Here is a 13413-nt window from a genome sequence, read left to right as displayed (position 1 = left end):
ACATTATAAAGAACAGTCTGCGCTACCTTAAGCATGAACTTTATTGGTTATTAAAAATGAATACAAAAATTAAAGGGGAATGGTTTATGACCACAAAAGGAAACTGAAAATGTGCATGACATTCAAGGTTTCACTTCAAATAGTATTTGTTTAATTTTTATTGACCTATTGCAGTACCACAATTTGTCGTAACAATAAATAAAACTTGCAACACTATGATTGTCGTTTTTTATTTTATTTTTTGGTGGAATAATTTGGCCTGCAGTATATTGAAGTGGGTCTGTCACCCCCAGCCAAACAATGATCGTGGCTTGTTAAGGTGGAGGTTACAGTAACAAAGTAGACAACAAAAGGGGTGCAGCCTATGGAGAAAAGACAGCTACGTGATTACTGGAGACATGCTGTCAACAACATTGATCATCCACTGAGCAATATAGTGTTTCCCCCCCCTTTTCCTCTACCAGGTCAAAAATGTTCTAGAGCACTCATATTTTCTGGCAGAGCCTAGGACGCCAGACCGAGCAGGAAGCCTCCAACGAAGCCGCTCGTGACCATAATGTTTTTCTTCACAAACTCTGTGGACTGAGAAAAAAAAATTATAGTTCAATTCAAGTACAATATGTGCCACACTAATAAATCACCACTTCTACAAAAACATAAAACACATTTTGCCAATAAATGCTATTTCCTCATGTACTGTAGTGTCTGGGGGTGTTTACTTACTCAGCTAAAGTTCAAATAATGACGGCAGTTGTAGCTGCTATTACTAATCATTAATGTTTATGAATAGTTATGTCAAGACTCATGTAAAATAGATTGCAGTAGATTAGTTTAATGTTTACGCTTAAAAGAACTACAGTTCCCATGATGGTTATATTGCAGAACCATGAAGTCAGGAATTTCCCAAGTAGATTCTACTATCATACAGTTTGATAGAAGTCTTATGCAGCGATTGTATTTTGATCTGACAAATCTCAAGTACATTTGATGAAATGCAGAATTACTACATAGTACTGCTTGGACATTAACACCGCGGCAGCTGTTCAACTCCGATGGAAAAAAGCAGCCACAAGTCTCACTCACTTGGTAGCATTCTATGTTTAAAGCGGCGGCCGTCCCTTGTGTCCCTGTGATCCCATAGCCTGCGCAATTTGGTATAAGCAAAAAAATAATACGAATGTAAAGGTGACTGTAGGGGTGTTATTTCATGTCTACAAGTCTTTAATAATGGTGAAAAACGTATTTAGAAAGTTGTTACAGGTTTTATGTATATGCTGTAACAAATATTCTATTCATTAATATTGAATACTACTTTGCAGAAATTCACAAATCACGAACGCGTCTGGAACCAATTAACTGCGATAAACAAGGGACCATTGTATGTTTATTTCAGCAGAGTCCACCGTATGAGGAAATACTGCTTCCTGTGTAGGTAGAAGATGGCTAGCTTTCAAATTGCACCATCAATTTAGCATGAACCACACAAAACAAACCGGATACTTTGTAATGTGCATGTGGAAAACTCACCCTCTCAATTAACGTGTTTAACTCTGGACCTGCTTTGTCTGTGTTCTTCTTTATTTGTTTCTTGGCTTTGTTGACATCTTTCTCTACTCTTTTCCAGTCTACTTGGATGTAGCCGCTGTTGTTTGCTATCTAGGGACAAAAAAGTAACAGGATTCTCCAGTCACATTATCGGTATTAAAGGCTATTCTCAACAAATTAATAAATGAATGATACCTGCAGCAACAGAAGTCCTCCCCCTACAGCAGTCGCAGCAACTTTTCCAACCTTCTGGAAGAGATAGCCTGCACACCTGACATGAACATGAGGACATTTTTCACTAGGTGCCAGTTCATTGCCACAGTCAATAAAACAGGCAGGTTTAAATTATCTCACAACAGGCACAATAAGATAATAATCATTATAACAACAACAACAGCAACACAGGCTACTGTTGCGGCCATAACCCATGACTAGCTAAAACTTACATAACCCACGACAAGCTAAAACTTAACTCAAGTCATTTCAGGAAGGGTGACTGGAGGGTGTGTTCCAACTACAGGGGATCACACTCCTCAGCCTCCCTGGGGAAGTACCGTTTCTATCTACACAGGAAAGTTCCGGTAATGTTTCAAATGATCAAAATATGGCAAAACACTAATTATTACATGTCATCTAGAATGTACCTGGTACAGCATGGTCACAGCATATACACTATATAAAACAATAACATGCTGGATATTTTTTAGAGGGCTTTATAGTTGAAATAGATGTGTCCCATTACATGCATTGTTAGCTCCCTCATGCCAACTGTTTTTCACTCTTTAGAACGCAGAGAAAAGGGAAAGACATGTTCCTGTTTCACATATGGATTGTGTATAATGGGTAAAATTCCAAAAATTTTAAAAGGGACTACATATAAAGTGTTGTGCTTCTTTTCTACATCTATATAGACCACTCAGCCACAACATTAGGTGCAACTGCACGACCCAATACAAGCTCTGTATCAATAATTGTGCAGTTTAATAGCATATTTACCATCCGCTCACTCCTCCTATGGCTAACTGTGTAGCAACAGAGTATTTCTCTGCTAGCGGGCCGGATGTCTTTCCAAACAGACGGTTCCACCATCGCTGACGTTTGGCGTACTCGGTCAAATCGACCACCTTGTCGTAGATCTCCTCCTCCAGATCTATGAATGCAAGTAGCATGCAACAATGGGTTAGCACCGTTGGGAATGGCTTGGAAGCAAAAAACAGTGAATGAGCTAGCACGAGGCACTATTCCACAAAGGTAGCTTTGTGGCGTTTTTACACAAACACACGGTGACGTTCCCATTTTAAGACAACCAACATCAAAACAGTTGGGTCCGTTGCGGCGTTTGCTTCACTGCATTGTATGAATGTTCTTGAGTCAAAACACTTCATTAGCATCCTCACCAATGACCAGTCAAGCGGCTAGAAAAGGTAGCGACCGTTACGTAATGTAAGTTAACTTTGAAAGCAAAGGCAGACTAACAGTTATTAAAACTTGTTACACAACTTTTCTCCTATCTAGTTGTAGCTCCATGCGCAATGTTGCAAATAGGTGACATTAGCTTAACTGTCCGCTTACCCTTGTTGTGCTTCGCCATTTTGGATGAGGCTGCCCTGTCCTCCGTTGCCTTCACGTCCGCTGTGTCAACTTGGGCTACTTTTGACATTCACTGTAAAAATACGGATATTATATTATCTGTAAACAGTCGGTATCGACAAGCCTTTTAGAATAATAATACAACTTTACAGCAAAGTGCACTTTTGTTGTCTAGTACCAACTTTTAAACAACAGGGGAGTACTTACATACGTCATGTCATACGAAATAAAAGTTGCCCAAAACGCCACAAGTCCGCACTTCACGGGAAGTAGTCACATATGACGTCGACGCGCCACAGATTCTGGTTAATGTATGCATTGGAGTGCGTATCTGACGTATTCGTCACGCAAAAATAAATACAGCATTGAAAAAATACTTTCAAAGTATAAATGTAAAGTTAAAATACAATATAAAGTGGAGAAGTGTGTGTGCGAGTAGTGTTGTTAATGACGTCGCCAATTGCCAAAATTGCCCATCGTCCCCTTTTTTGCGATCCCCTTGTGAATGACAGCTATTCTGGCCAATTAAAAACCTTACAAGGCGATTCCGTAATCACAACGAACGCGGCAACACCAATCGTAAGCGTAGGAGCTGAAAGGCGCGGCCAGTTTTGTGCCTGCGTGTGTGTTTGTCCCCGTGGCACCAGCTAATGATTACATTACTGTATAATTATTAGAATATATTCGTGAGCACGTCATGTCATATAACATAAAAGTTGTCCAGAGATCCCACATGTCCCCAGGAAGTCGTCAGGTCTGACGTCACATACACCGCGGTGTATTGTGGTTAATGAAGGCATTGTAGTGAGGGTGTGGCGTATTTATTTACGCCATACCACTAGGAAACAAAATATAGCACGGACTTGCAGTGTAATCATAAAACAAACTTAATATAAAATTGGTATTTGTGTTGTTAGACCTTTCTAATATTGTTGTTAATTACGTCATCGCCAATAGCCAAAATGGTTGCTTGAGCTGAACCCAACGGCTTTGAATGACAGCTATCTGACCAATCAGTCGCCAGAATGTGCGGTTACGTAATCACAATACAGGCGATAGGACCAATCGTTAGCGTAGGATTGTAGGGTGGGCCACCCTAGTTTTTTTGTGTATCGCCAGCGCGCGTGTTCGTCTGTGTGCTCGCCAAACGTCAAGCGGGGACAGGCACGTGACCGCGCTTGCCGAGTAGCCGATTGGACGAGGTGCGCGGAGGGCGTGGCCGACAGCGGCGGCGTGCGTTTTGCTACAGTGTGACACAATTACAACAACTTTGAGCCGATGATTGGGAGAAGTTTATATCAAATTGCTAAACAAATCAAACATATTAACAAAAGAGGCAACGTTGCATCCACTCCATGCACACATCGGCGCCGGGATACGCGCTTTACAATGAGCGCAAGCGTGGAAGCTAACTTGAAGGACTCATTTCCTTGAGGATTTGGCAAGAAAAATACGCTACGCCCCGCCGTGCTAGAGTCGCTGCGAACAAGGTGCTCGTTTACTTGTATCGTCTCTCCGGCTGGGGCCCGCTGATCTTCCAAAATATCCGGCATGAAATCGTGCGGAGTGTCGCTCACCACCACCACCACAACCATCGCGGAGTCTGCTGCTGCTGCTAATGACGGGGAGAAAATGGCGTCGGCAAAAGCGAGTGAAATCGAGGAGGACTTTCCGACGCTTACGCCGCAAGAGAAAGAGAGCCTACTCGGAATTGACAGGTTAGACTCCAATGTGCTGCGAACACCATATTATTTCTTATAATGTGTGTTGCATGCAGCAGCAGCAACAACAACAAAACAAACAAAAATAATGCACCCTCACCACCACCTTCAAGTTAACGCAGAACCGCCTGTGTTGTATTCTTGTCCTCTCCACTTTTGCAGCTCACTCTTTGGATTTCATAGGCTTCAAGAAGATGGCGCCAGAACGAAGGCCTTACTGTTAAAGGTATGCCTCTCTTCCATAATGGTTTCCTCTTCTTTGTAGAGAGCACGGGGGATAAAAGTGGCAGCTTCTCTGCTGCTAATGCTGCTAATGTTGTTAGCCGCGACGTGCACAATGACGTCCATTTAGCCGGCTTAAGTGCAGCCTGCACTTCTTTATATGATATTTACATATAGTCCTAATTAACTTAAACATGACTGCGTTGGTAAAATAAAGTATCAATTCCCAGCAAATTGCGTTGATGCTGTTCAATGTCAAGCTCTCCCTTATTGAGTTAAGTTACCTTAAACATGCTTTCCAATACAAGTTGTTTATTTGCACGACAAACAGAAACGCATGTATTGCAAACTCAGCTATACTTGGCTTGTTATTAACATTAGCAGTGTGCATTGGTGGTTTGACCCAAAGGCGAGGACGTCAACAAATGCGCGCCCACTTTGATGCAAAGTAATGCAACCTAGTGTCATATATACATTTAAATGTGCATATGCATGGAAAAAAGGTGTATTAACTCGCATCCCCTTACAGTTAACGGTAGTTTACATTTGTGCGTCAGCTCCCTCCTGGTAGCATGTAGCGGCTACCGGTGTAGCTTTTTCCAAACTCACACACTTAACCATATTACCATGATTATTATTTACATTCTGATGACATAAACACATAAACAACAATTTCATTAAATCGTTTCCTGTAATAATGACCGCTCGATTTGGACCAAGATGGCGGAGACAGGCTAGGACGAAAACACTTAGCATGCTAACTAGCCACACTAGCGGCTAGGATAATCACGTTAGCTCCAAAAAGATCATGACAAAAGGCGTTGTGTGTTTATAGCACAAATTGTCGCGGAACAGTTGGTGTTTTTGTATTCATTAAACCACGCCGTGTGTATGCAGGTGGAGCGGTATTGGCTTGATGGATGTTTCCCTTCAACATGTGGTTGGTTTGTGCGCTTCTCGTTGCTGGGCGAACGTGTTAAGATTATTGTGTGGTACTTCCTGCGTCAAATGCCGTTATTGTCATGTTTCTGCTTGCGACTTTCCCCTGAATCCACCCTTAATTATATCTCACCTGTTTATGGAAAGTATATGGAGCTGTTTGTATTTAAAAAATAATTTAAATGCAGAGAATTTGTTCCAGGGTCAAACTGTCGCCATCATGTAACCTTTTGTGTACTGTCACTGCGCAATACGTACCCGGAACGCAATCGGTCCCGCGCATGCGCCAGGACCTTTCGCTAATTTTTACACAGCACTTCTGGAAGTGGCATGCCTTGGTCGTTATTTTTTAAATGTATGAACATAAATGGTCATAACCATAATTCATGTATGCAATATATTGGGAGGTTATTTTATAAGTCACTCTTGTTAAAATACTTATTTAGCATGGCGATTTTTCTATCGTCTTATGACATCCACCAAGACTGAGCGACGTAAAACCTACGCAATGCACATAGGACAGACGTAAACGTCATATAAAAGGCAGTTATATTTCAATGTAAACGACCATAAGTACAGTGCCATGATGGATTAATCAAGAGGATTCATTGATGTTTTTTTTTCTGAATGGGGAAATACCGTCCATCCAAACATATCTTCCTAGCAAAGGCTTTTGTGTGTATTTTTTTCAGTGGCAAAAAAACGTAAAATAATTTCTGAAACAAAGAAAAGAGGGCTTATAAATTGTCCACTTTCACTATGGATATGATATAAGAAAAAAACTATTGATTATGTTGTTATTTCTCAAATTTCTATCTATCTTAACGTTTTTGGGAGTGGAGGAGGGACATATCTTGCTTCTGCCGAAAAATAGGCCGACCGGAAGTAGATGCGTTTTACACATGCGTAGAACCCAGTCGAACCGATTGCGTTCTGGGTACGCATTGTGCAGTGACATGTACTGCACAGGCAATGTCACGTGTCAAGTGTAAAATAAGGAATCACCGTTGTTGTTAATAATAATAAGTAGTTGGTGTGTTTTTAAGTAATCCCTGGTTTCACTTTCACCTTGAAAATGGCAGACAGAAACTGTATATTCGGATGTAAGAATTGTGTATCTAAACGGGAGTAATGCAGCAATGGAATATTTTTTTTGTTTTCTGGGGAGCTAAAGACCCACCTCACTGCTTCTCTGCTCTCGTCACTCCGCGGGCAGCTGTGTCATCAACAAAGCACAGTTCAGTGCCAGATTTTCTGATTTTCATCCAATTATATAAGATATTCAATTCATCTTTACTTTTTGCTGATGCACGTAACCGTTTGAGGAGGGTGTGTCTCTCTGCAGCGCTGATCAGAGGTGGGCTAGAGACGACCCTCAATCCCTGACAAATTGCATCAGAGTCGGCTTGGTCAGGGAGAAGGCTGCCGAATCTGAGCATATCGGCCAGAGGAATGCAGATTTACCCTGTGCACAACTTGAAATTGATGGGGTATTTTATGAAAATTAAATTACTATAGTGCCCCACTGGGATCCAATATAATTTTAAAAGCCCCTTTAACTTTGATAACAAATGACAACCTAAGTATCGGGGCACCTAAGAAGTCTGCTTACATCACACAACCTCCGAATCAGTGTTGTTGAAAAAGCCACAAAACCCCCCCCAGCTAAACACTAGCTATGGCTTGCTGACTTAAGGTCACGTAATGTCTTCTGCCAAATTACTTCCTCCAAGACAACTTTGTGAGTAATTGTTGGAAATAAATCATTGTAAGTGGTATAGGAAATGGCTGTGTGGATTTTGGAAAGAACCTACAAAAGCTAAAGAAAAAGCAAGCCATACAAAATTGATTCTGTGATGCCCGCTGAACTGAGGTCTCACAAGGTTGTCTTGCTGTCGTCTTCCATGGCATTGTTTTTTTTTTTTGTTTTGTTGGAATTGTTGGAAAAATACCCAGCATGCCCTGCGGGCACCTTGTAAATAACAGTTGAAGGGGAGCTATTATGCTTTTCCTCTTTTCTGTCCTATAAATGTTGTTTCAATGTTGTATTCTCGTGTTAAACGATGCCAGCGTGTCAGCTAATGAGGTCTGCACATTTGGAAGTGAGACCTGAAAGGAGTTTTGGGTGGCTCTGTTTGTTGTGTTCCTTATATGGGCATGCCCAAGCAAACGCTGTAGCCCTGCCAACCACCCCGCTCTGCTTCACTCTGCTCTGTTGACCGTGTTAGCACGTATGGAAATGTTTGTTCGGTGTGCCTAAAGAGGCAAGCATCAGGCAGAAGTGATTGGAGTTGCTGATTCCCGTCCAGCAAGAGAAAAATATGCTCATCTGTCAACGGCGTTTTACACCGGACTGTTTTGTGAACATGGGCAATACAAAGCTGGACTATCCACCAAACAGTTGCTGGAGTCCGACGCCTTTCCAGTGTTACTTGGTCGTGTTGAAGAGTCAGAAGAGCAAGCTGGAAGTAACAATTTATCAGTGTCCTAACTGTGTTTATTTTGTGGAAGTAATCGGACAAAAGGGGTTCGGCAGCTGTCCTAAAGTCCTCAGGAGCACTTGAGAGTGTGACCAATCACAGCGGAGTGGGCTTGGCGGGAGACGTACCTGGAAGAGGGCGGCAGTGGCTCAGGAGGTAGAGCAGGTCTTCTCGAAACCGGAAGGTTGACTGTATGTTCCTCGCTCCCTCCACCACATTCACTGTCGTCGTGTCCCAGGACAAGACACTTTACCCACCTTGCCTCCAGTGCTGACCACACTGGTGTATGAATGCCAATTAATGTTTGGTGGCGGTTGGAGAGGCCTTAGGTGCGAATTGGCCGCTACGTTTCCATCAGACTACCTCAGAGCAGCTGTTGCTACAGATGTAGATAACCTGAGGAGTGAATGAATAATGGGTTCACTTCATTGGGTACCTTGAAAAGGACTATAAAATCTAATCCATTATTATTATTTTGTTTGTAGCTTGAAGACCCTCTGTTCATTTGCAGTGTGTTGTCAAGTTAGTTGTCGTCAAGTTAGATGATATTGCTATTGCTTGCTTCCTTAATGCAAGCTGACCTTTTCCTGTGTGACTCAAGATCATAACATCTTCGACTTTTATCCAAAATTAAATCATTTTGTCTTTGCGACGTTTCAAACAAGTCATGCACACTTTTATTTCGTCACGTCTGGACTACTGTAATGCACTTTTTACTCTGGAATAAGCCACAAATCGCTCTTTTGCTTACAGTTAGTCCAGAACTCTGCGGCCTGCCTTTTAACAGAAACCAAAAAAAGGGAGCACATCACCCTGATTCTAGCTTCGCTGCACTGGTTGCCTGTGCGTTGTAGAATTTATAAAAAAAAAAGTTATTGTTTGTTTTTAAGGCATTGAATGGACTGGCCCCTCAATACATCTCGGACCTAATACAAATTTACACTCCAACGTGCACATTGAGGTCCGAAGGCCAGCTCCAACAACTGGTGGTGCCCAAGACGAGACTTAAGACCAGGGGAGACCGGGCCTTTTCCGTAGTTGGCTCCAAGCTGTGGAACACTCTCCCCCCTCATGTAAAAACGGCCCCCACAATTGGAAAGCTTTAAGTCTCATCTTAAAACCCACTTTTATTCTCTGGCTTTTAACTCAGCGTGAGTCGTGTGGTCCTCTGTGTCTTTTATTCTTTTCTTTTTACTTTTAATTGGTTAAAATTAAGTAATTAATTAAAGTGTTTATTTATTTTTTACCTACTTGTATTTATTGGTTTTATTGTTTTACTTCTTGTTTCAATTATTTTTTAGGTGTCTTTGTTTTTATTTGGTCTTTTAGTTTTTACTGTAGTAATTTGTTCTTTTACTTCTTATTATTTATGGTTTTACTAGTCAGTGCAGCACTTTGGAAACAGTGTTTATAAAATGTTCAATATAAGTAAAGTGGATTGGATTGCTTAACACAGAGTTACGATGTCATCTACTCTACGGAGTTTAAATGACAAGCTACATCGATAGTGCCATTACAATGTTTATGAGCAAGGGTCAACAAGTAGCGCCAAATCTACCGGTATACATTTTAAAAAAGGTAGTGGGAAATGTATCTTTGGTGGTTCAAATTTATTTGTGGCAAAAACATGTGGGAAACAGTCTTACCTCACAGAGCTGCCACAGTAATTTCATTGTATGTCTTGACTGCAATGACAATGAAGGTATCTAACGATCCTCCAAAAAAATGTTCATTTTATTAGTTGCCATTTTATCCACTTTATTACTGCCATGCTTTTATTTTGAGGCTTACTTTGCCCTGAACAGGAAGTCACTGTGTGTGCATTTTAATGCTGTGTGTTTAGACATTTTTTGGCTCGCTCTTTAGTTCTTTAGGTCTGCCATTCCTTTCTACAAAAGGTCTGTAAAAGCAACGCAACAGTCAGTCACACCAGTTATTACTGCACAGCAAACTTCTCCTTTTTTAAACCGCTTCCCCTTTCTGGCTTTTGTTGGTATGCTGTGTTCAAAATACAGGTGGTCCTCTGGTTACGTACGAGTTCCGTCCCTAGACTGTGACGTAAGTCAAGTTTCGGTGTAAGCTGGATCTTATACATAAATTATTAAACTCAAATGAACTACTGTAATAAAAACATTAAATTCAAGAAGTACTGTATGTGAGGCGGTAATAAAAAGAAAGGCTGCACGGTGGCCGAGTGGTTTGCATGTTAGCCACACAGTCAGGAGGTCTGGAAGAGCTGGGTTCGAATCTCCGTTGGGCATCTTCTGTGTTCATGTTCTCCCCCGTTCATGCGCGGGTACTCTGGTTTCCTCCCACATTCCAAAAACATGCATTCTAGGCTAATTGGTGACTCTAAATTGTCCATAGGTATGAATGTGATTGGGAATGGTTGTTTGTCTATATGTGCCCTGTGATTGGCTGGCGACCAGTGCAGGGTGTACCCGCCTCTCGCCCAAAGTCAGCTGGGATAGGCTCAGCATGCGTGCGACCCTCGTGAGGATAAGCGGTATAGAAAAGAGAGAACAGAAAAAGTTATTGCTGTTGCTTTCATAGATCTTTCATCAGATCCTTCCTTTAAAACTAAAGTAATGCTGTTTGGTCAATGCAAAAAGGATAGTATGCTCAAATACAAATTGATGGCTGGATATTGACAAGGTGAACGACACAAGGTTTCCGCTACAGGTAATTGATTGTGGCGGTGTGCCACTGCAAAATAAAAGCCGCCACACCTTAAAAATGTTTTTTTTTTTTTTATTTTGGTAACAATGTTAAGTAATATATTGTAAGAATGTATACATATACTATATAGATACAAATATAGATTATTTACACACATATTGACCACAAATACTTTGAAAACTATTTAAAATATCAAAAAAAGTTTCACTGCGCTTTATTTTGATAAGCATGCACCGGAATCGGCTGTCTGCCTTGCTGGCACTTGCACATGTTTGACCAGATACGTGACACGTCGTTTGTTCACTTTCACTTTGTTTCCAATTATCGGGCGAATGAACAATAGCCCTTAAAGTGTGTAGTCGATTGACGACAGCTTGTCACACGCTAAGCCTATCTACGCCAGCGTGTGTGATTGCTCACGTTTCAATCTCATTCCACTTTCTGGCATTGTTGTTCACACATATTGCCTGGCTGGCGGCATCTAGCTAGTTCGGAGCTACAAGTGGCTATTATGCTCATAGGAAACATAAATCATCGATCATCATCACAACTAACTTCTTGAAAGTGTCACTTAACAATCTTGCTCTCTTGTTATCATTGTAATACTTACGGCTTGTCTTGAAAAGTAGTTTTGTGTCGAAGTTGTTCAACACAAACACGCAATGTGTTCGGCTTTTGACAGTGACGCTATCACAGGGGTCTCCAACAGTTAGCACGTAAGCTCACCAGCTGATGTTGGGTACTTCACCAATGAATATTTGCAATATAGAATATTTGCATATTTTTACAAGTGTTCTATCAGAAAATATTTATAGTTATTTGTTAATTGTGTTTTTTTGAACTAGATATATATATTGAACAATTCATTTCGCATGTATTTACAGTATATTGCTCTAAAACAGATATCAAATTAAATTTAGGTTTGTGTGAAATAGTACAACATTTAGTACTTTTGTACTAGTCACAGTAGTATTGGACTAAAGAGGTCAGGTAACAAAAGGAGGCTCGACATTTTCGTCTCTCACTTTAAGTACTCTTTGACATTAAATTAACAGTTTTGCAATGTTTTTGGTTCATATTCTGCTGGTTGTTCAAAAAAGTAAAAGAAGTCACAAAAAATTGCTATTTGTCGTTTGAAAAGGAAATGGTGAGTACATCGTCCGTACTCACTCATCATAAAACTAAAACTGTGTCTGTCAACTATTAAACCCTTTAAGTTATCTTTTAATTATTATCATTAAGTCTATCATATTTTCTTTATAGTTAGTATAAACCTTGACTGTCATTGCACCAAATTGTTGTATTGCCTTAAAATGTTCCTATGTGTTTCCAATTGGCAAAGAGTACATTTGGAACACAGGAGGTGAACAGATGTATTGTACTTGATGTGAAATGGATGAGGGGGAGGATACTCCTTTTTGGACATGTGGAACTGTGAATTGAACTAAGTGATGTGCTCCAGTGTGACTTGTATGCATGTTCACAATGAACCATTACCATTCACCATGCTCAGGTCAATCTTGTAGTACTGTACTGTAGTGACCGGGCAGTTACTGTATGTATGGCGTTAAAGGGATGGTTCCAATTTTTTGACATTAAGTTGCATGACATCCCTATCATCAGCAGCAGCGTAGTCCATCAATGGTGACTTGCCTGCAATTGGTCCTGTGAGTGGAGTTGTGGTCATATTTTGGTGATGAGAAACGTCCCGGTTAGTTGCTCGGGTCATGTAAGTAAACAGTTTGGCTTCTCAAAACAATATGCGTTCAAAAGAGTAATACCTTTGCATCACAAAAATGCCTCCTTGAAAAAATTAGACCTCGCAATTGCACGGTGTTACTTTTTCTCTTCCGATGTATCGCTGCACGCTGTCGCCTGTCCAGTCTTGTGTATGTGGTGAAGATGGCTGCCACGCTCGCATCTTCCTCCGCTGTGGAACACATACGTTAACAAGATGGGTGCGGCGCTGGCCTAATGACACCATCTTTGCCACACACAACAATGGATTGGCAAGAGCGTGTAATGATACGAATGCAGAGAACATTTTGTTGTGAGTGAAATGTATTACTCCTTTGAAAGCATATTGTTTTGAGAAGCCAAACTCCTTACTTGTGAAACCCCAGCAACTCACCGGAACTACATTTCTCATCTAGTTCTCGAGCAAGAATTGTGTTGACGGGCCAAAATTACGTTTGAATTCATTTATGGGAGCACATACATACTGTACATACCTGAAC

General features: G+C 41.0%; 2 protein-coding genes across 6 annotated transcripts in view; one reads left to right on the top strand and one right to left on the bottom strand.

Moving 5' to 3' along the window:
• Positions 1 to 23: 23 nt before the first annotated feature.
• fundc1 (FUN14 domain containing 1) lies at positions 24 to 5144 on the bottom strand. Of its 4 annotated transcripts, none has more exons than XM_054786301.1 (6): positions 4957 to 5144; positions 3118 to 3208; positions 2542 to 2695; positions 1741 to 1816; positions 1528 to 1656; positions 24 to 582 (listed from the first exon to the last, which is right to left on the bottom strand). In XM_054786301.1, the coding sequence occupies exons 2-6, from the start codon at positions 3203 to 3205 to the stop codon at positions 505 to 507; spliced, it is 525 nt and encodes a 174-aa protein (XP_054642276.1). In that variant the 5' UTR covers positions 3206 to 3208; positions 4957 to 5144; the 3' UTR covers positions 24 to 504. The 4 variants fall into 4 exon arrangements, with proteins under 4 accessions (XP_054642276.1, XP_054642278.1, XP_054642277.1 ...); XM_054786303.1 differs by having other exon boundaries at positions 4963 to 5144; XM_054786302.1 differs by lacking the exon at positions 4957 to 5144 and adding an exon at positions 4638 to 4751.
• kdm6a (lysine (K)-specific demethylase 6A) overlaps positions 4341 to 13413 on the top strand; it is a 59348-nt gene continuing 50275 nt past the window's right edge. For both annotated transcript variants that reach the window (XM_054786295.1, XM_054786294.1), the window contains exons 1-2: positions 4341 to 4853; positions 5019 to 5082. In XM_054786295.1, the coding sequence (XP_054642270.1) occupies positions 4687 to 4853; positions 5019 to 5082 (231 nt within the window). In that variant the 5' untranslated portion in view covers positions 4341 to 4686. The remainder of the gene's footprint in view (positions 4854 to 5018; positions 5083 to 13413) is intronic.

Source organism: Dunckerocampus dactyliophorus, chromosome 9 (assembly GCF_027744805.1).
Source record: "Dunckerocampus dactyliophorus isolate RoL2022-P2 chromosome 9, RoL_Ddac_1.1, whole genome shotgun sequence".
NCBI classification, from domain to species: Eukaryota; Metazoa; Chordata; class Actinopteri; order Syngnathiformes; family Syngnathidae; genus Dunckerocampus; species Dunckerocampus dactyliophorus.
This window is presented reverse-complemented; position numbering and strand designations above follow the sequence as displayed.

Coding starts and splice junctions, on each gene's coding strand:
- fundc1 (XM_054786301.1), bottom strand. CDS start 3,205: ATGTCAAAAGTAGCCCAAGTTGACACAGCGGACGTGAAGGCAACGGAG. Junction 1,657..1,740: donor GAGGACTTCTGTTGCTGCAG/GTATCATTCATT, acceptor TTTTGTCCCTAG/ATAGCAAACAACAGCGGCTA. Junction 583..1,527: donor TAAACACGTTAATTGAGAGG/GTGAGTTTTCCA, acceptor TTTTTTTCTCAG/TCCACAGAGTTTGTGAAGAA.